Here is a 23,374-nt window from a genome sequence, read left to right on the forward strand (position 1 = left end):
AATATTTGAGGAAGATTATTAGGATCATCATTTTATAATAAACATAATGCAATTCACGAGTATGAGACCACTTGCAAAAATGGACCACAAAACCAGTCTTAAGTAGCACAGGAGCATTTTTAGTGATAGCCAAAATACATTGTATGGGTCAAAATGATCGTTTTTCTTTTATCCCCAAAAATCGTCAGGATTTTAAGTAAAGATCATGTTCCATGAAGATATTTTGAACATTTTCTACCGTAAATATATCAAAACCTTGTGAGTGGAGTCCACTCAAGTTTGGTATCTATGTAAAGCTTAGAATTTCCGCTTTCAGGTTCATCTACTCTCCACAACGTCTTTACAGTGGTAAACCAATAGAGAGTGTTAAAACAAACCTGTTTCTACTTAGCAACAGCCTGCTACAGCACATTTTGATTTTTTGCACCCTCAGAATCCAGATTTTGAAATATTACCCTATCCTAACAAACCATACATCAATAGAAAGCTTTTTTATTATGATGTAAAATCACAATTTCAAAAATTGACCCTTGAGACTGGTTTTGTTGTTCAGGGTCACATACATATATTCTCAAAAGTGAGTATTTCCATACTATAATACTATTATTATAGTATATATATACTGTATATATTAAAGTATAGTACATGATTTAATACTATTATTAACACCACAGTACTGTATGTAAAAGCTTGATCCACTCACCCTGTCTGCACTCTGCTCCAGTCCAGCCCTCCTTACACACTTTGATACCAGAAGGATCACAGTCGAAATGGCCGAAAAAGTCGTCGCGTGCACGGCACAGCTTGTTGCAGAATGGGCCGTAGTAATTGGTATCGCAGCGGAAGCGCAGGCGATATTCAAGTGTGAACATGCGGCCATGATGGCGGAAAGACTGCCACTGTTCACCCGGGTTCAGCATGGAGGACAGCAACACTCGCTCTATTAATTCCTCCCGACCTGAAGGGAACAAAAGGTTTGCTTCACAAAAGGTTTCCCAGACACTATAGTTTAACACCCAAGTATAACACTGAGAGAAGAGGAGCTTCCAGTTACATTTAGTGTGATATAGGATAATACTGAAGCTCCTGGTCAACAATGGGAGACTGGGTTCATTCTTTCATTTTTCTCTCCCTCTTTAGTCCCTTGTGTATTGTATTGGACAGATCTATAGATCAGCTACGTTTTCCCAGAGAGTCTGTTTTGAATCCGGTCTCACAATACATTATCTCTGAAATTGCACACTGAATGTAAAGAGAAAGAAAGAAAGAAAGAAAGTGTGGAAAGAAACGAGGGTGTGTAAATGATGACAGATTTTTCATGTTGGGTGAACTGTTCCCTTCAACACCACAGCATAAAGAATGCTCTTTCATTATCATTTGTTTACATCAATGATGTTTGTTCAACAGAGCCAAGAAAAGGTGTTTGGCCGAAAAAAGAGCTCAATAAAACTCAGATGTTGAGCCGTCGATATGAATTTAGAGTGAAGATCAGGGTGCAAAATGAGAAATGAACAGTATTTGTGTCCTTGCTGCTCTCTTTCCCTCAGACTCTTTATCAAGGAGGTATTGCTTCAGGACGGACACTGTTAAAGACTGTTAAAGCTCTATGGCGCTCAGAAACATGGCTTGTCATAATCTAAAGCTGGCAGAAAAAACGTCTCCATAATTCTAAACACACGTCATTTAGAGTCACACGTCAGCCCACCTAAGCCTCACCTCATGGCAGACAGAATATAAATCCAGCGAACGAGAGAAGGAAAGGATAAAGTAAATGAAAAGAAATGACATGAGCTGGAGAGATTGAAAGATTAAGAAGGGAAAACCGAAAGAGGATGAGAAGAAAAACAAGGGCAAGATGAGAAAATTATAATAAAAATGGGACTTTCAGGTGAAATGAAAGTTAGGAAAAAAGGAAAGAAAAAATATTAATAAAGACAAAGATAACAAGTGTAATGAAACAGAACGTGTGTGTATCAGAATGGGACTTAACCGTTAACATAGTGATCTTAAAGGGACAGTTCACCCAAAAATGAAAGGTCTGTTATCATTTATGCACTCTCAAGTTGTTCCAAATCTGGCCACAATTGACCACCATAGTAGGAAAAATTGCTTTTTAAATGTCTTTGTTCTGTTGAACAGAAAAGAAGACATTTTAAAGAATGTAGGAAAGTGAACAACAGTTTTAACTACTGAAATTTTCCTACTACGGCTGTCAATGGTGGCCAAGAACTGTTTACAAGCATTCTTCCAAATAACTTTCTCTGTGTTCAACAGAACAAAGAAATGTATACAGATTTGTAACAACTTGAGGGTGAGTAAATGATGACAGAATTAGGTGAACTGTATCTTTAAGATCTCTTGAGAAATTAAAAAGGCTCTGGTCTCGGTATAGTTCACCTAAACATGAAACTCTTCCACGCCCATATGCTGTTAGCTTTTCCATGGAATACAATGCAAATTTTTATTCACCTCAGGCCATATGTTATATCGCTAATGCAAAACATTATCAGTTTTCTATTTTGTTGTACATCAGCTCAGGAATACAAAGATAGAAAACCTTAGGTCGTGTATCTGAGAATAGAAATGAGTTTGCGTTACAAATTAGTGGTTTGTTAAAGGGATACTTCACCCAAAAATGAAAATTCTGTCATCATTTAATCACCTTCGAGTTGTTCCAAATGTGTATGAATGTCTTTGTTCTGATGAGCACAGAGAAAGATATTTGGAAGAATGCTTATAACCAAACAGATCTCAACACCCATTGACTTCCATAGTAGGAAAATACAATGGTAGTCAAAAGTGCCCCGGAACTGTTTGCTGTCCTACATTCTTCAAAACGTCTTCTTTTGTGTTTAACAGAACAAAAAAATGATAATGTAATTTTTCCTACTATGGTAGTCAATGGGTGTTGATATCTGTTTGGTTATAAGCGTTACTCCAAATATCTTTCTCTGTGTTCATCAAAACAAAGACATTTATACACATTTGGAACAACTCTAAGGTGAGTATCACTTTGACACCGTGTCTACACCGGATGCGGCGCGACGCGACAAGAGAACGCATTAGAACCCATTATAATTTTACATTTTGTCCATACCGGACGTGGCGTCCGGTGTAGACACGGAGTGAGATATATTCTGGATTATTTTTCCACCTCTATGATAGGACGTTAGTGCATGCCCACAACACCACAGTTTGGTTTTATAAAAGATGAATTGGCAATAGTCCAACAATTAAAATATATCTCATCATTTCTGAAGCATGCGTGAGCACATGTAATTCATGCATTTATTCATTGAAGAGTCTACCACAACTCTGTTTGAGAACATAATTAGTGTGTGTGTGTGTGTGTGTGTGTGTGTCTGTGGGTAAAATGTAGCGACATATTTTCAGTCATGGAGCTTTTCTTCAATTATAAGAAGAAACAATCAGAAAGCGACACAGGAAATGAAAGAGTCACAGTCAGTGACCTCTTCTCCTGTAATCCCCTGAAGAAAGCATGAGGGGTAAATATAGATTGTCTCCCTTCTCGCCGTCTCTGTACTTTTATAGTACTACAAATCTCTTGTGCAACTAAGAGATATCTTGTGCGAGGAAGCATATGATCCATGGGTTTTAGTTTTGTCACAGGCACGCACACACACACACACCTCACCATCATCATCATACCTGACTCTGATGTTTCGTTGTCATGATCCAGTGCCTCAATCACAAGTGAAAACGATTTCTAGACAAAAAGAAAACAAACAAAGAAATGTAAATTGGTAAAATCAAAGTTTGTTTATATTGTAATATTAATACATTGTTATGTTCATATGGCATGTTCATGTATGTATTTTTGTGTTTGGTTTAGTATTCTTGTGGCTAACTGTGTTAGCAGCGAAAAGGTTGTGCGTTTGTTTTTTTAGTAACCATTCACATTCATTGCATCTTTTGCCATAGTAAAGGCCAGTGGTGTAAAGTCATACGGTAAATCCCTAACATTCTGAAAAACACACAGGACATTATGAACAGTGTTGGGTAAGTTACTCTGAAAAAGTAATTAATTACTAGTTACTAATTACATATTCAATAGTGTAATTAAATTACTGTACAAATTACTCTCTCCAAAAAGTATTTAATTACTTATTACTAATTACTTTCTATATCCTTCATCAACCTTGATTAGTTAAGTGATTCAAGGATAGACATGAAACGGCTCTTTTAATTCAGTCAAATAAAAAAAATGTAATAAATAACTTCATAAATTATTCTTATTAACTGACCAAAGTATACAAATGTGAGAAGGATACATTACAGCATACATTTTAAAGTTAGACTTATAATTTTTATGTCATTTCCACTATTGAATATTACACAGTATTTAGTTCAATTACATCAGAAGTAACTAATTAAATGACAGAAAAAATAATCCCTTACTTTACTTTTTCTAAGGAAAAGTAATTAAATTACAGTAACTAATTACTTAGTAACTAGTTACACCCAACACTGATTATGAACATGACATTTTTCATTTTTAGGTGAACTCTCCCTTTAAGAAAGCAGAGTTTGAGAAACACTAATAAAGCACAGATGTGAAATTGTCCAACATTGCTGTTGGTAGCGTGTTTTTAAATCTGATGGTTTAAGCTTTTATAAGAAAACGCCTATATCTCTTCAATCCGCCGGGATAGCAGAGCGTGACACGCTAAAAACAACAAACGACCAGCAAACAGCAGTATGACAGTATCGATTGGATGTACCACAGAGACCACTGCTGTCTGTAGTCACTCAATAAACCATCATCACTAGACACCAGGCAGTCCTGAAAACTTAAACAAATAGAGCACTTTAAACACTGCCGCATTGAGAAAGCGTCCCACGCCATTAAAACTTAAACGGGCAGATAACAAAATTCTTGAGTGTACAGAATGAAGAAAAAGATACAGACTAACAGAAAGAATAAATATGAGAGAAAGAGACAATTTTTTTTCTTCCTCTACAGGTCCTCTAAATGAATAATTCAAAGATATACTGTGGTTCTTCGGTGAGGGAGGACCAAACCCTGCGACACAAATCACACAGCTGCAGCATTCTGGGTAACGAAAGTCTAAAAGGCAGAAAGGATGTGCAGTCACGTCCGTCTCTTAAGAGGAGAGGAGCTGATGTATCTGAGAGAGGTGTGAAGAGGGGAGAACACATGAGAGCGGGGGGAGGCTGGAACGAGCGCACATGATAAAATTGCAGTTGAGGGAAAGTGATTCAGTGATTGAATGACTGACTGGGAAATGGACATGAGATTAGGAAGAATGGGTTCACGTGACTGAAAAGGCTCATGGGTATTTCACACTAAAGCACCCAAACACAGCAGAATAGAACTGGAACCCATATTGAAAGTACAGTTCACCTTCATGTCATTCCAAACCTGCATACGACTCTTTCTTCTGTGGAAAACAAATAAAGATATTTTGAGAAATGTCTCAGTGGTTTTGTGTGCATAAAATAAAAGTCAATGAGGTCCAATGTTGTTTGGTCACCAACATTCTTCTGCAGATGAAAGTCATACAGGGTGCGTAAATGAGAATTTTTATTTTTTGTGAGCTATCCCTTTAACAGTGACCGTGGCTTTTAACCTCTTCTGTGTCCATTATCTACATAGTGTAAACGGTTCTTAATACACTATATGGCTAACATTCTCAGACATCTACTAGAAAACACCTTTGTGTAGATAAATGTGCTAGCAGTGTTAAGCACTTAATAAATGTTTCATATAATGGGCTATAGACATCATTACATAATGTAAACAGATCTGTTTTATATAATCAGTTGACAAGGACAATAACAGCATTTAAACAAAATCACATTTATACAGACATTAAGTGTGTTGTAACAGTACAAACACACACGCACGCTCACCTTCTCAATGGAATAAGCAATGGCTTTCCACAATGGCTATCTACAACTCAACAGCTCACTCAAAAATAATAGCCATCAGTTTTTTTTCACTTAAACACATTCACTCACACACATGCATGTTGGGTTTCAGTGTTTTATGGGGACTACACAAAATGATTTTTATATTATACACACTGTATATTCTCCTGATTTAGTGTCTCCTGACACTAAACCTAAACATCACACAAACCTTTTTGCAATTTTACATTTTTACATAAACATCATTTAGTTTTATTTATAAGCTGTTTTCCAAAAAATGTATGATGGTAAGTATTACTATCTTTTTGGGGACATTTGGTCTCCACGCTGTAGGGTTTATCAGGACCACACATACACACACGAGCATAGCATGCCCTCGGTGCCCTGACAGTCTGAAGCATGAACACAGCACTCACACCCTTAAAAAAACAACCAGAACAAAGGGAAATTTCTCAGACACACAAACAAAAATGTCCACCCACAGTGGTCTTCTCTTACACCCTGGAGGTCTTTCTCAACCCCCCACGATGAGAGATAACCAAGACCACTCGTTCAGTGTTTGACACAAAGACAAACCCTAAAAAAATTATGTGTTCAGTTCAGCATAAAACACAAAGTTTAGACTGTCTATTTCTATTGAACTTGTATGTGAAATTGTAAAGCAATACAGCATTCTAAGCAAGCATTCAAAATGCTTTCCCTGGTTTTGGGAAAATAAAAATTGAAGCCTAAACCAAGAACAAACTATTTGAAAGAAAAATTTACTTAAAGAAGTCTTGTGATCTTGTGCCGTTTTGCCTTTCAAGTAATTTAATCTGGTTTTAAGTACATTTAGATGTCTTTAATGGGAAACAAGACAAAAACACAGATTAAGAAAAATCTTTTTTTCCATTTTTTTGCAGTGTAACCATGACTACGGCATGGTCACATTATTTGTATCTTAGTGCTAAATTAGAACATTAAACAGAGGCTTATTTTAACTTAGTGCTGCTGTTCCTCTAAAACCTTGCATCTCCATATTTCTTGATTTTTGTTTTTGTTTTTGCCATAAACCATTATTATTAGTCATCCTTTGTTTATCACTGGGTTTTGCAAATATCGAACCAATAAAACGTATTAAAAAGTTCTTGTTAACCATCGACAACACAGTACTTAATAAATTACAAAATACAAAAGTTTTTCCATTTCATGAAATACAGTGAATTTGGACATCCGAGGTTTCAGAAGGACAGTGACGTTATAAAATTTTAAAAGCATGCATTTGCTGTAAAGAAGCCAACATCTTTTTCTGGGTGCTCATTTTGGAGAGATTATTTAACACAGTCTCACAGGAATTCGTGACATTGTCATGAACTGAAATCTATTCATTTGTGTTCATGGACACGAATTTCCCCCTTTTTCGTGTCAGTCAACACAACCTTTTTCGTAACGTATATTAATAAGCAGTATCTTTCATATGTATAAATATATACAATGCAATCTGATGGGAATTCCTACCTATTTTACAAGGTGTCTCATTCGTGTGAATTCCTATTTCCTACGATCTTATTCCTATGTTTTGTAATAATTTGACTGTGCCCCTGTGAAGTTAGGTTTAGGGGCGGGGTTAGGGGAGCCATTTATTGTTGCTTTGCCACCTCGTGAAACTCACGTTTTTAGCTAAATTAGCCTTTTAGGGTTTAGGGTGAGGTGAGGTGTTGGTAAGCCACCACCTAAAATATGTACAACTTCTTTTGATATCAGGTTATATATATATAAATGTACGTACACATGCAGTGTGTATATTGAAAGTCGTGCTGAGTGACATGAAAAAAAGGGGGAAATTCGTGTCCATGAACACGAAGAAATAGATTCCAAATTTCGTGCCAATCCCACGAACTGCCTTGAGACCTATTACAGAGGTAATATTTTCAATTTAAACAACCGTCAGGTGTGCCAAACCCAGTCCATATGTCTGCACACCTGAAGGGAAATTGCTATTTGAATAAGTAGCATTCAGATCTAATAAATATTTACTTGAGGGAAGTTGATTCCTGTTAAGCCTGTAATGCCATGTGTAGCAGAGTGCGTCTGATCCGCGGTGTGTGATGTCTGTTGTGTGTACGTGGGTGGGTGCTGATATTCTCAGCTCACAGAGTCTGTGTTTTGACTCTGTGACATCCTGGCGGAAGAGATGAGGCATATGCACAGAGGTTAGGAAGTGAAGCTCTCTAAAACAAAACCGCACTAACACACACCCATTACATCAGTGCTGGACAGTGTCCAGAGTGTTATCTCCCATTCTCCTTTCCTCTATTCTCTCTCTATCTCTCAGGATAGATCAACCCTGTGTAGGCCAACAGACCTGTGCCAAGTTCAAATCCAGGCACACATAAACACACAGGTGAGTCACACACACGCACACATTCAGGAAGGGTGTATGAACGTTCCCCAGGTCTACCACACCTTTGGCTTGTGAGGAACCACTGTCATTTCCATTCTGATGAATTTATAGGTGATGTCAGTTTTACGTCTTCATGTTTTGATAAATGAGACATGAGTCATCAAACAGGCGTGATGTGTTTTGGCAAGAATTGAATGTTATCTCCCTCAATGATTAGTACTATATTTATGTACAATGGTGTTTACAATACCCTATAGTGCCCTGGTACTTTTTGAAAATCTAGTGTAGATCTAACAAAATGTTACCGAACCCTGCGCATGCGCTTTAGCCAATTACAATGTATTTACTTCAATAAAACACATGTAAGAGATGATAGCGTTGGTCATTTACCTTGGATTTGAGCAAGAGTGAGCCTACATTGTTTTGCGCGTTGCGAGTGGAATCAGAGCGGCAAATGAATGGTAATGCGATGTTTCCAGATTTAAAAATAGTCCTGATAAATAGTCTGTTTGCAAGCAGCAGAAAGCTCTGTAAGCGAACATACAGTAAGACTGTATTATGTTATTCTTTTAACCTTTGTATTTTCCATTTTTGTGCTCCACTATTGTACATTCTCTCTGACATTTTGCCGCACTGCCCGAATGTCACATCTATCCAATCACCCGCTTATTTTTTGCTATATTTCTTATGGGCCAATGAGGGTCTATATTTTGTTCGCGCTGAAGTAGGCCTAAATTTTAAATAAAAACAAATCTGGACAATCAGCCTAGGCAAGCCTGTGCGTTAATCCGCGCCTGTTAAGAGGTGTATAAAGTAAAGACACGTCAAGACAATCTACATACACCGTGGGTGCCCTTGCATGATATTAGCCATGTTGTTTCTACATTAATCTCTAAACGGACAAACTGCTCCTTCGGCAAAGAAGCGAAAATGTGATGACATTTTAGCCCTGTGTCAGCCACCGTAGTGCTTCGAAAGGGAGGGTGAGCAGAGGAGAGGTTAAATACAATAATAGAGTCTCTCCAAAGTATGCCAGACAGTTATAATCTCTGTGTTGATGCAGTATTCTTGAGATCTGTGGGAACTGTCTACACCGGACCAAAGAGCGTGCCATTACACAACTTACTGTACACAAATACATCATATCCTGTTTATAAGTGAAGTGAAGTGAAGTGACCTATTAGTCAGATATGGAGACCCATACCCGAAATGTGACCTCTGCATTTAACCCATCCAGAGAGTAGTGAACACACGCACAGCAAGTGGTGAACACACGTACACCCGGAGCAGTGGGCAGCTATCACTGCAGCGCCCGGGGAGCAAGTAGGGGTAAGGTGCCTTGCTCAAGGGCACCTCAGTCGTTACCCGCCGGACCTGGGAATCGAATCGGCAACCTTCTGGTAAAGAGTCCGACTCTCTAACCATTAGGCCAGGACTGCCCACAAATCATGTCTAGCTACTGTTTCTCATCCAATCATGCATAAACACACACATACACACCCAAAACACATAGAACACTAACTACCAAATTAACAAAAGGAAAAAGATGTACAGATGCCGGAAGATTAACCAGTAAACAGCATCAACACAGATAAGATAAGAGCTCAGAGACAAAACTCTTGGGTTTTACCATTCAACACAATAGCAGCAAGAGTATTGCAAGAGTGTCTTAAAAATGTTTACCTTTGGGCTGTGCTTTGAAATGACATATGAAAATGTTTCTTGCAAACTCATGTTGCACTATAAAATGTTGATTGAAATGCTTCTGTCAATTTAGCAAATATTTATAAAGTTATTTATAAATGTTTTGCACACACAATGTTGTTAATAATTGATTTCTGTATTATTAATTGTCATTAATGCAATTAATTTATTTTATTAGAAAATTAAAATTTTATTTGAAAAATGTCTTGGCATGACTACATGACTTTTATAGGAACCCAGCTTAGATGCCAAGAGTGCATTTCTACAAATACTAGGCAAAGGGTAATTACTTTAAACATGCTCAAATATAACAAATATAACATATTAGAACAGGTTTGTTTTAGTCATGGTTTCAATCCCAGGTAACACGCAAGAAAGTTTGAATGCACTTCGAGTTGCTTTGGATAAATGCATAAATTCCAAAACGCATATACACAAAAATGCACAAATGCAGTCACGCCACAATTCCCAGTTTGTGTTATTCCAAAGATTTGATAACTTTTCTATTATTCAGTTGAAAAAATATGAATAAATAAATGACTCAAAGTTTTGACCAATAGTGTGTGCTGTACACAGGTGAGCATCAGATGTTTCATTTCAGTTCTCTTTGTATCCTTTGACACATTTGAAAAGTCTTGTGTCCCAACTTATTTCCAACAGTAGGTGTCCTCTACTCTACTGTCCCTGCATCAAAACACTCCAAAAACATCACGAACCATCTGTGACTATGACTAGCTGTCAATCAACAGACAAATATCGTAAAAGAATGGCTTTAATATTCATAGTTCTCTCTCTTTCCCTATAGAGCAAGATGATCAGTATATGCATATGCTTTCATTTCATGCATGGGTGTTTTTTATTTCTGAAAGCCTATGGCAAAGGATATTTTTGACAGTTTAATATGCTTGAATGTCTGCGTATGAAAGAGCTCTATTCACACTTGAGGGAAAAAGAGACAAAATTGCTCGGCAGTGAATTCATAATGAGCTCTTCGATCCAAGTTCACGTCATCAGGCTCCTCAGAATAGCAGCACTTCATGCTGTTGAAGGGCACTCGATTTGCCGGACTTTGTTAACTTTGCGAAAGGCTCTCGCATGCTCATCACAGACAATATAGATTATCCTCACATACTGGCCTGAGTTCAGATATTGCTGCCACATCTGCAGTCTATCATCCATTCAGTAACATTTAATAAAAAGGTCTGTCTTAGATCAATCTGTGTATGTTGAGGGGGGTTAAGATGTGGATTAGGATTTGCTTAAAATAGTCTGGTATTTTAATTTCTAGTCTAGACATAAGCAGTCCATGTATTTATGTAAAGAGAGTCATCGACTTCAACATGAATTCAACATGTATTCAGCATGATACAGAACATAAAAAATGAAAGAAAACGTGCTTGCCCATGTCAAATTGCGTCACGTCCTGTAGGGTGTTGCTATGAGGATGGATGCACGTTTTGTTATGAATAAGTATTTGGTCTTTTAATTCAAAAGTTTAAAACAGTGAAATGTTTTATTGTAATGCAGGATACGGGATATGGGATATGTCCGCGGCCCTCTACTATGAGAAACTACTGTGTTTGTCTGGAAAAAACACTTTCAGGCTGTCAACAAGATTACAAGAGCTATGAAATATATAAATGAGTTTTCTACTTCTCACCATCTCTCCCCCTCAATTCCACTTGAGGAGGAAGCCGTACAGCCTCATTCACATACTTTTCCATCCCATTCTGTAGTATAAATAGTTTGAGTAGTGTTTTCACGCAAAATAACTGAAAAGAGAAAGAAGTTTATGTTAAAGGCTCCATATGGAGACAAATATCCGTTTACCTTAACTTCTATTCACTGACTATGCTAACATACTGGGACATTTAGTACACAACTCATATTTCTAATATTTGATTCCTCATTTGAACCCCCGATGGCCCCTTTCCCTTTGTTCTCTCTCTTCCGTCTAAATATCTGTCCATCCATCCATAAACATCTATGTACCAACTTCAGTTCATTCTCATGCTCTGTGCTTTAACCCACTCCCTCTCTGTCTGTCTTTCTCTCTCATTCTTTTCCACCTCGCTCAAGTTCAATGACTGTCAAAACCCAATATTGCAAAGCGTATATAGAACTTCAATCTATACAACACAAATCGAGTTTCTAAACAACTCATGTGTGCTAAACTACGAGAAGACTTTATGAAAGCAGAGTCACTAATAATTCTGAAAACTCATCTTTCACAGACGGGGTTATAGAAGGATATCCCGCGCGAGACGGCCTGTACAAACAGAGCTTATTGTAACAGGAAGAACTCCCAGCCCTCAGAGAGGAATTACACACTCTCTCTTTCTATCACTAACTCACAGTTCTTACACCCAGTTCTGACCAAGCCCTCCATCAAGCTCTCCACCTCAATACAAACTTCTCCTAGTTCAACTTTTTCCTAGACCGGTCTCTCTGTCCATCTGTCGGTCTAATAAATGCCAGTCAGAACACCCTAGCAACCCATCCACGGTAAAACCTACCTCCCGTTAAAATCTTTCAGGCATGTCTTATTAAAAATACCATTCCACGCACGCTCCTCCAACTGTCCTACTGACACAAAACAAAATCACAGTGCATTCTTTCTTTAATAAGGACAAATGTGCTATTAGTGCAGAGGTCTACACATCGATCAATGCCGAAAAGCAGTTCCTTAAAACATCGATACAGTAATTATGCACATTCACACACTGACACACACATGCAACCCAAGCCCATAATAATTACACTTATCTACCCCTCTCCTCCACACACCTATAGAGAGAGCAGGTGTTGCCATGGAAGCCGCAGCATTCCATCTCATCCTAATGGCAGCAAAAGGTGATACCCAGCACAGTAGCGACGTATGGAGTACCACAGAGGGTATGAGAAGAGGAAGGGATAAAATAAGAGCAGGTATATTCATTATCGCCTCACTTTCGCCTGATGCCATACAGATTCACGGGAGGGGTCATCTCTGTTGTTTGTGTGCACTAGGAACACCGTGTAATTTCCTGTGCCTTCCATAAAATAAAATAAAACACGGCTGTCCTTCTCCAAATCAGGTGCTGAGTATGGTTTTCTTTTTTTAGTTAACGTATGACATTTCTAATATGTTTACTTGTTTGAAAACTGTTTAACATTCCTGCTGTCCTCCATCTCCTTCCTTTTTCTGTCCTGCCGTTTGTGTCTTTTTGAGAAGGATGGATGGTCTCTGAGAAGCCTTCAGGCAGTTTTGCCTCAGTCAGCCTCATGGGCATTTACTTGAATATTCAAACACATTAAAAACAAAACGTACAGTTACATTAAAAAACTACATATATTAATATAGGGTTTTTTTGGTCAAATTTACATAAAGTAGTGTCCAAATGTCTAAAAATAGATTGCGAAGTCATTTCCTCTATATCCTCATCTCTGTTTAGAAAATACAAATTCAGGTCACTTTATGCACTTATCTTTACATGTGTTAAAGTCAAATGACTTTAAACTGACCAGTCCTGTGACTTATAAATCATTACGATACATTTTTTTAAACCAAAATTAAAGGGATAGTTCACCCAAAAAATTAAAAACTCTGTCATGAATTACTCACTCTCTAGTCTCTTTGGTTATAAGCATTCTTCCAAATATATTCCTCCGTGTTCATCAGCACAAATAAATGTATACATATTTAGAACAACTCGATGGTGAGTAAATGATGACAGAATTTTTATTTTTGGGTGAATTGTCCCTTTAAATCTGCAAATAAACAGAAATATTAGGATTTTGAAAACTGAAAAGAATGATTTAGGATTCTGCACCATTTCTAGGTCACTAATCATATGTAAGTTAATTTGAAACACTGAACATGTTATTTAAGATTCTGTGCTACCTCTCTCTCTCTCTCTCTGTGTGTGTCATTACAGGGATAATTACCCAGCAGTCTACCCTTTTTTCTCTCTCTCTCTCTCTCTCTCTCTCTCTTTCCTCCTCTCTCTGTCCAATCCTGCTGTAATTTCCCCTGTCTATCAAAATCAAAATTTTCCTGGGTTAATTGGCCTGACAAAGGTATGTGAACTTTAAAATCAACAGGCACCCTCGCGCTGCTGCCCGACAGGTCCCAGAGCGTTTTAAATGAAAAGGAAAGAAACTGTATTTAAAAAATATGTTGTTTACATAAAAACATCATCATCAGCACAGCACGTATTGCTGTCTCGCTGCGTTTTTGTTTTTGACCGATTGCGGTCAAAGTAGATGTCTGCTCTGTGGTGCTCTCGCTTCACAGAAGAAGCTCTATTTCACAGCCGCTGCCCCATCCAGTGTGTAAATAATGGCCCTTAAAGCACCAGTTATCCAGCTCAGACACTAAGCCCTATATTTTAGCAGAAGCAGTGGGAGAAATGGAAAACACTCAGGTGTAAAACATGCATAAGGAATAGAGCGAGAAGGGCCGAAAGCATCGAGCAAAAATGACAAGGCTTATTTATAACAAGAGTGGCCAATTAAAATAACCTGCCAATCAGAGCAAATTGAAAATAACTCAAACCTCTCAGAGTCCCAGCTGCTCAATATTTAACCAGCTCAACGTTCGACAGAAGACAGACTGATAAAAAGACCTGGAACTGTGGGTTCAGAGCAGATAAGACAAGGGAGAATAGTAGAGTAGTTAACAAGGCACCCAGGAGCTTGTAGATGAGAGAATTAGTGTGGGAGAGATTCTGTGACTGACTTTAGGAGAAGGACACAATGAGGATGAAAAGTGCAAAAGAAGAGGTGAAGTGAAAACAGAGCAGAGAATAAAATAGTCATAGTATTTATGATAATATTTCTCATATCATACTATTAATCAAAGCACAAAGATAAATACACATACAGAGTGGGCACATATAAGCTAAATAAGGTTTATTTAACCTCTTAATGACCATATATTTGGATATTTACAGGAATAAATACACTATGTATTTAAAATAATGCTGAAACAATGAGTCAACCTATAATGAATTACTAGGGCTTATTTTTAATCGCAGCCTATAAAATCCATTGCAGCTTGATGTGTATCGGCAACGCAGTATCAAAACTAGTCACAGCATGGAAAAACCCTATTCAAATGTGTTGCAATGTGTCACGTCTATCACAGTACTGACGACATGTTGTTCCAGCTCTAATTTAAAATAAGTGCATTCTAACACAAATGCATTATTTGCTTCTTAAAGGTGGGGTGCCCGAGTGTTTCACGCATTCTGACTTCTTTACACTGTTAAACGTGCTGGCTTCTCATGCTTGACATGGTCAACTTGTCAAAAAACGAGTTGGACATATGACGTAGTATTTCTGTGCTCGATACACTCCCCCAGCGTTCGTATAGGTTTTGGAAAGCTTTTTCCGAACATGAAAATCCCTTACGTAACAACTTTTCTTAGTCCCCCCATTTATATGCAGTTGTCCCTATCAAAACGTTGTGGTGCATACAGTACATGTCCGAACAAACAATTAAACGTGTCCTCATTTGACTGAAGGTGAACAAGAGCAGCACCCCTGTCTTTACAGTCCTTATTATACAAACTCCCACTTCAATCCAATTTGCACACAAATGAGAGCATAATGTCCCAGTATCCCCGACTGTCCCAGGGCTAGAATCTTATCTACAGCACATTCAGGAATGAATCTTAATGTAATTAACTTGCGTCCTCTGCCCATTGGTGTGTCGATCAGTCAGAGTCGGGGTGGGCCTGTCCCCCCAATCACAATCTTCTGGACGTAATTGCAAATGCTAACCAATTTCAGTTTGCTCCCAAATTAAAAGATATGCCATGTAATAAACATCTGAGGTTTGGTACATTGGAAAACTAGAAACAAAAAAAACATAAAAAATCTGCCTAAAAAATGTATTTCACATTCATGTTTTTTAATCAAAACTAAACTAATATATAAAGCGATCCCTTCCACCCATCCTGAGAACCACAGTTTTGAGCTGGGCATTAGAGAGAAAGAAAATAGTGAAACAATTGAGCAGGTATACATTAGTCTACCTGCGTGACTGCACAGGTATGTGGTGTGTGTACTTGTAGAAGTTAACAGAGAGGAAGAAAGAGTGGGAGAGAGAGAGAGAGAGAGAGAGAGAGAGAGAGAGAGAGAGACAGACAGAAGTCTCTCTCTCAGTTCCTGTGGTCAATGAGTTTCTCTGGTTCCCAGGCACCAGGAATGTCCAGGTAACTGAGTGGTGAAACTCTCCAAAATACAACATGTCATAATAGAAGAGGCTCAGTTTACAGCTTACCCTTGAGACACATTCTCTCATACTCTCTCTCTCAAGATTCAAGATTCAAAGAAGCTTTATTGGCATGATAAAACTAATTTTACATTGCCAAAGCACAGGAAAATGAAAAAAAAATTAAGATAAAAGTAAAATAAAATGAGAAACAAGCTGATATTTTAGGCATTTAATTACAGTTCATTTATTTATGTCTTTATTTGTTCTCTTTCTAGCTTGTCAGTGCCCGGTCAGTGCTGTTCTTGTATACCAAAAGCTGCATAAAAATTCGTACAAGATGTTTTTTTTGTATTCTACAAAAGCAGTAACAGTGCCTGGGTTTGGAATTAATTAAGGGCAAGTAAATAAAGACTTGAATTTTGGATAAAATATTCCTTTATTAGTGAAATACAAGCACTGCTTTGATGGAAGTATACAAGAGCAGCCCCCATATTTTCTTTCCCTTGTATAACTGTGTATTTTTGTTTTGCTGGTTCACGGGTGTGTTTTTCCTGTTAATAACAGCATGTTTGTAAACCCTGACCCACAGAAAGAGGATGCTAACATCAATTTCAACATTAACAGTCATGAAGTCAACACAGTCAACTTATGTAAATATGCTCTTATTAATAACAGCAATGAAACTATTAAACCACATCAACAAAGCTCTGCCACACCCTTTAAAACATACAGGACATTATTTAATTGAAATATTACTAAATGTAATACATTTTCTTCTAATGAAATATATCCAAAACATTTCCAAAGAAATCTTTAGGTTATCTGCCCGGATACAAGCTCCTGAATTTGGTTGTTTGAATTGACGTGAACTCATGGAAAAAAAAGCTCTTTACGTGTTTAATTGATGGATGGGACTCATAAGCCCAGTTAGGCATCATGTCTGGTCGTGCCCACTGGCTTCACATGTCATTTAAGAGGGTCTATCCCTATCAAGTATATTACATTGCCCTCTTTAAAGTACAGGATTTCAGGCTTAATGAAAAAGAAATGGAAGACAGAATATAAATGGTGGTGGTGCAGCATGGTTAAAGATCTGAAAGATGGAAGGTTCAAACCCGATAGGGAAAAGCCGTCTGTGCATTTCCAAATCATAGTTTTCTTGTGACTTTAGGGTGAAATAGGAAATATTTTGCAGACAGAAAGTTAAGCCTATTTTCAGGATTTATATATTTATATATACTTTATATATACTGTATATATATTATTTATTAATATTATAATATAAAACTGTGTAAAATAACGTTTTTGCACGTCATGTATGCAACCTAAGACTATAGGAAAATTTGCAATAATCATATTGTTGTTCTATTTAAATAATTCGCACTTTACAAAGTCCACATGCTGCAAAACCACTGCTAACAAAAACGGCACCCAAAGCATTGCTGGACAGTGATAAATTCCTTGGAATATCTCAGCAGGTAAGTATCTGATTTCTGAAATTTCATCACATCAGATAACCTTCAAGTCTCACTTGCAAACATGCAGGAAATTAAACACACACAAACCAAGCACAACTAAACAACCTCACCTCATATGAATAAACTGTGCTGATTTCATGACACTTCTTTTCATGCTGGTTGAGCAAGACATACACAAATCATCAAATATCACAGTATGGAATTTAAAACAGATTTATTTAGATTTGGACAATGTTGTACAAATGTATGTACTCTACGTATAACTTAATTTACATGTGTTAGTTGCATTGTTTGCAGACATATGCAAGCATGAAGTCAGATCCCTGAAGTTCACACTGATGTCCTGCACTATATGACATTCATTAAAGTGACAGCTCGCCCAAAAATGAAAATTCTGTCATTGTTTACTCACCCTCTTGTCATTTCAAACATGTATGACTTTCTTTCTTCTGTAGAACACAAAAGAAGATATTTTGAAGAATGTTGGTAACCGAACAACATTGACTTCTTTTGTATGGAGGGACACAAAACCAATGCAAGTCAATGGGTACCGTCGTTGTTTGGTTAAAATAACAAGAGGGTGAGTAAATAATGAGAATTTTCATTTTTGCGTGATGTATTCTTTTTATGTGTGACAACTAGAAAAAATCCAAATAAATAAATAACTCTTAAAATAATTTGATTTTTTATTTGTAACAATATATAAATCTATTCTTCAAGCCTGTTTTTAATTTTTTCCCAAAACGTGTTTGTGCTATATTTCTTTTATTTAATTCCATTTAAATATATTAGCAAATTTAATAAAATGTATACTTTTTAGGTGTGATTTAAGTTTCCAAATACACATTGAGGCCACTGTAAATGTATACTGTATGTCTGGCTGAATGTAAGATTGTTTTGCATCAGGATGATGATTTTTCACAACCGTCGGTAGTGGTCATCCACAAAACCCCAACAACCTCTCTGTCTAACCCCAGTCGACAATACTTTCTAAACAGCGGCGATGACCTCAAAAGCCAAAGACAACAACAAAAACCAATTCCCAAACACCACAACCTGGAGGTAACACACATCAACATCCTCTCATGTCCATTCATCCCGAGCATTGACGCCCTCCACTCTTTTGCTCCTGTCATCTCTCTTCATAACAGAATAAAAGGAGAACGATGATCTCATTTTCTCTATGACCACATAAAGGCCGAAAGCTTCAATCACAGCACCATTAATCAGGAAACGCTAAAGAATAGACAAGCCACAATGCGTTACAGTATGACAACACAGTTTAACAGTGAAACACACTGTATGGGTCCTCACTTGGCAACCGACACTTTCAGTGTGAAGAGAGAGAGAGAGAGAGAGAGAGAGAGAGAGAGAGAGAGAGAGAGAGAGAGAGAGAGAGAGAGAGGCTCACCTTTCCCCATATAACTCAGCTCACCTGTTTGTCTCCTCACCTGGGGCTGTAGGATTTTGATACCCTCCTTCCCTCCCTCCACTTTAACCACCACACAAAGATGGACAGATAATACCATTCTTTCACCCCCTTGATGCCCACAGTAATCCATTCACTCCCTCTCTCTCGCCCTGCAGCCCAGCCCTGAAACTAATCCAGACGGCCCTTTTCCTGTCGAATTTTCTCACACTCACATCAGTGACTCTTCAAACACCCGACGCTCCCTTTTACGTATATTTGCATCGCATGCACATTGCACTCACATGAACAACTATATGAGACAGTATAAAAGATAGATTTTTTATGTTAGGAATAGGATGTTGACACAGTACCATGGATTAAAATATCTTGTTACAGGTACCACGTTCATTTTGGGGAGGGGGGCGACAAGTGTAATATAGCTACTGTGGAATTTAGATGGCAAGATTTTCTATAATGTCTGTAAGAAATAAAAGATATCACAGCTTCCAATCCAAATACACTCAACATAAACAATTGTAATATTACTATATCCCAAACAGCCACATAATATCTTAGCCCCAGGTCCCATCAGAATCCCACCCGTGACAGTGTGTATATTAAAAATAATTTAGAGACGGGGGCCAGAGGCTACTACCTGTTCTTCCGCAAGTCGGAACAGCTGGCCTGCATCAGATGATTTCCCTCTCCAACATCAATGCTCCAGCTAGCTTTGAACTATGTTGAAAACATTATTACCACTCAAAATAAATGCAAATACAAATATATTATCAGCCGTCTTGCACTCATTACAATCCCTTGCCTACGTGACCAGCCATCCAACCATACTGGACAGATCAAAACTCACAGACTATAGGAAGAAGAAAACAAATAGAAGCTTTATTCCAATACTGCGCGGCCTACCTAGGAAGCATTTTAAAATGCGTAAATATAATCGTATGCTATTCCAAAAGGAATGTAAGAACGCCTCTTAACAAAGCTCTAAAGCAGCATTGAATTCATTGTTTACAGAGAGTGCAACACCCATAATGCACTGCGACACACGTGGTGGATAAAGCAAGAAAAATGTAGACTACAAAATATACTTATTATAAAAGGTTTTCACTAAAAAAGACTGACTTGCGCAATATTTACGCGTGCCTTGTTATTTGACCTTATATTTAGCTTATACATTTTATCGGTATATGTGTACCCTGGATTGACCCCATGACCTTTTGCCCTTCTATAGCAATGCTCTACCAGACGAGACGGTGTCCCTGTAGACATCAAGACAGTTTTGGAAGAGAACCAGAGAAGGCATTTATTCAGACACCAAACAAAAAACAAACAAGTCCTTCAAACTTCCCCTGGCTCGTCTGTCTTCCCACAGCAACAAAGTTATTTCCTTCTGTTTTGGATTCTGTGGCCTGGAGCTGGTTGTAATGCTGCACCGTGATAGACAGTACCTCAGGGGAATACTGTAAAAAGTTTTACATGGGGGGGTCATGAGACTCATCTCTCTTTCATTGGGGATTTCGGTGACTCACTGAAGAGCTTGATACTCAGAAACTCCTTCCGTAAATTAAGATTCTGATCACAAGATTAAAATACTGTGTAATGACTCTTTGTTTAGCATTGTGACAAGATGTTTATGATCTTAGAGGCAAGACACAGAAAACAGAGATGCAATATGGGCATATCTATCTCTGTTTCTGTGTGTCGAGGTTTTAACATTTAAAAACATAGACGTATTAAATCACTGTCTAATAAGATATGCTTTTAATTCAATGAATAATGGTCTATGTTTGTAGTGACAGTGGGTCTGTCTGCTCTAGACAATAAAAACTGTGATGTCAAAATGTCTGAAAGAAAAAGACAAACACTGTTTTACATGAGCGCAGCTAGAATATGATGAAACAGAGTGGGAATGAGAGAAAGAAAGGTTTTAGGTTAGCAGAAAGTTAAGTGGATAAGACGCATGTTCCAGTCAAAACAATGACCACAGAGGAAATAAATGCAAAGTCAAGCGAGAGCGATGCTGTATTTAATATCACCACAGCCCCGTTATTTTGTTTATTTATGTGAAAATAGTTTGGTTTCGATATTACAAACCCAAGCACTGCAATTGTATGAAGCAAACCCAGACATGTGAAACAATACAAACAAATTTACTATATCAGCACTCTCAGAACGCTGCTTATCTAATATTTATCTCCTAATCTCATTGTACCCTCCAACATTATCTCCTGCCAATACAAATACACAAAATATATATATTTATATACTTATATTTTACTGCCACAAATTCAGTTTCACACACGCACAATCTATTGCCTCTATCGATGAGATTAAGTCTCGGTTTAAAGATTCAACCTGGAGGGAGGCAAATGCTGACCGCAGTACAGCCACAAAGTTCAGTAAAGATCCCTGGCACAGCATGCCTGAGGTCTGGCCAACTGTTGGCACACATTACCACCTTTGAATGCTTGCCCTAATGCCACTGAAGTCAAGTCAAGGTGAAGTGAATACTTCCCGGTCGGCAAGTCAATAAACATAGCACACCAGCTTATATTCTTAAGGAAACCACATGTAGAGGTGCAACACAAATGTGCAGTGCTTTCTTGAGAACCAATATAATGGAAGCAGAGGTGATTTGGTCTCTGAGACCAAATAGTTTAATAGTGACATGAAACCACCCCTTAGAAAACTACCTCCTGGTGTGTTCAGAAATGCTCAATTGTCTGTGTAATACCAGATTGTTAGGCCTGCAAACTCTATCAAGGTGTCTGGAGCATCCATGACAAAGACTCGTACAATGTGTGTTATATTGTGCAGGAATATATAGCCGCAGAAAAAATGAAGAGACCATTCCAAATGTTCATTGAATCAGCATTTCTAGATGTATGGTGTCCATTCCAGTCCAGTGTCTGTTGAATTTCAACAAAATCAAACCTCAGGAGTGACATAAAGTCATCCAAAAGCAATGTAAAAGACACATGAAACACATAAAAAACATTTTTCCTAAATATATGTACAATACTGCTGTATTGCTTAAAAGTGAATATAAACTTGTTTCCTTTGCAGTATTTGAGGTCTACAGAGCAACTTTTCTCTTATTTTGACCCGTTACCATCAGCTTTCATTTTCTGCAAATAAATGCAAAAATAAACAATATTTTTATTTAAAATTTGGGAGAAATATTGTTAGTAGTTCACAGAATGAAACAAATTATCATTTTACCTAAACACATACCTAGAAATAGAAAATTCAGAAAAACTGACAATGTCATTGAGATGGTCTCTTCATTTTTTTTTTCCGCGGCTGTATAGATGACAGTTTAGTACAAAGAAATATATAGCACGCTGAAGAATGAACACTGTTGTACTCACCGGCCATGCATATTTAAAAGGAATGGCAATCCGTCCATATCTGCTGTCGACCCCCTCGTTCCCATGGTGATGTGAGGTATGGGAGTTGCCTCCCAGTACAGATGTGCTGCTGGTACCATACGTACAAGTGCCACTAGGTGCAACTCGAGCCTGATACTCCTTCAGACAGGCCTTGAAGAAGGTGTCACACTGATCACCTGATGAACACCGCTGCCCCCCGCTGGCCTGGGGGTCACAGCACTGACCGTTCTGTAGAGAGCCCTGAGGGTTCAGCCACTGTCGGATCTGCACTTCAAATGTGCCCACTGCGCACGCCACCTAAACACCAAAACAGCAAAGTTAATGAATGGAAAATAAACAGAAGAACTAAACTGAGACCACGGAGGCATTAAAATGGAAAGCGGCACGTTCACTCTGCAAAGGCGTTATGAATGTGAATTCTCTCTCTGTTGCTTGTTCATATTCCCTACAGTTTTATCATAGCTGGAGTTTGGTATGCAGGTGAGGAACATGTTTTTGAAAGTGAAATATTATTTTGGTTGTTTTAGAATAGAAAGTACAACTGTGGTTAGCAATAGAAGGATTTACATGCATAAAAGAAGAGTTTGAACATGAAGGTGAATAAAAAACTTCATTTTAGGGTGAACCTTTAAGACATATCAATAAAATGCACAACAAATGGAGAAAAATCTAACGTTGCTGGATGCACAGAAACTATATCCAACATACACTTTTTACTGGAAACATATGTCCATGCCCCTCAGGCCCTGTTGGTTTGCATCTGTTTTTTGTATACGTTTCATGTAATTGCCTCCAAACAACATGATGTTTCGTTCACATCCAACAACCTACAAACAACACAAATACAAACCACAAGGGAACTTATTCACCGACACG

General features: G+C 37.8%; 1 protein-coding gene across 2 annotated transcripts in view; it reads right to left on the minus strand.

The window, feature by feature from the left end:
* LOC130563286 (protein jagged-1b) overlaps nt 1-23,374 on the minus strand; it is a 39,125-nt gene that overhangs the window by 12,395 nt on the left and 3,356 nt on the right. For both annotated transcript variants that reach the window (XM_057348732.1, XM_057348731.1), the window contains exons 2-4: nt 22,478-22,795; nt 3,670-3,727; nt 704-958 (exon numbers count right to left, since the gene is read on the minus strand). In XM_057348732.1, coding sequence (XP_057204715.1) covers nt 704-958; nt 3,670-3,727; nt 22,478-22,795 — 631 coding nt within the window. The remainder of the gene's footprint in view (nt 1-703; nt 959-3,669; nt 3,728-22,477; nt 22,796-23,374) is intronic.

The sequence above is a fragment of the Triplophysa rosa genome, linkage group LG12 (assembly GCF_024868665.1).
Source record: "Triplophysa rosa linkage group LG12, Trosa_1v2, whole genome shotgun sequence".
In the NCBI taxonomy this organism is placed as follows: domain Eukaryota; kingdom Metazoa; phylum Chordata; class Actinopteri; order Cypriniformes; family Nemacheilidae; genus Triplophysa; species Triplophysa rosa.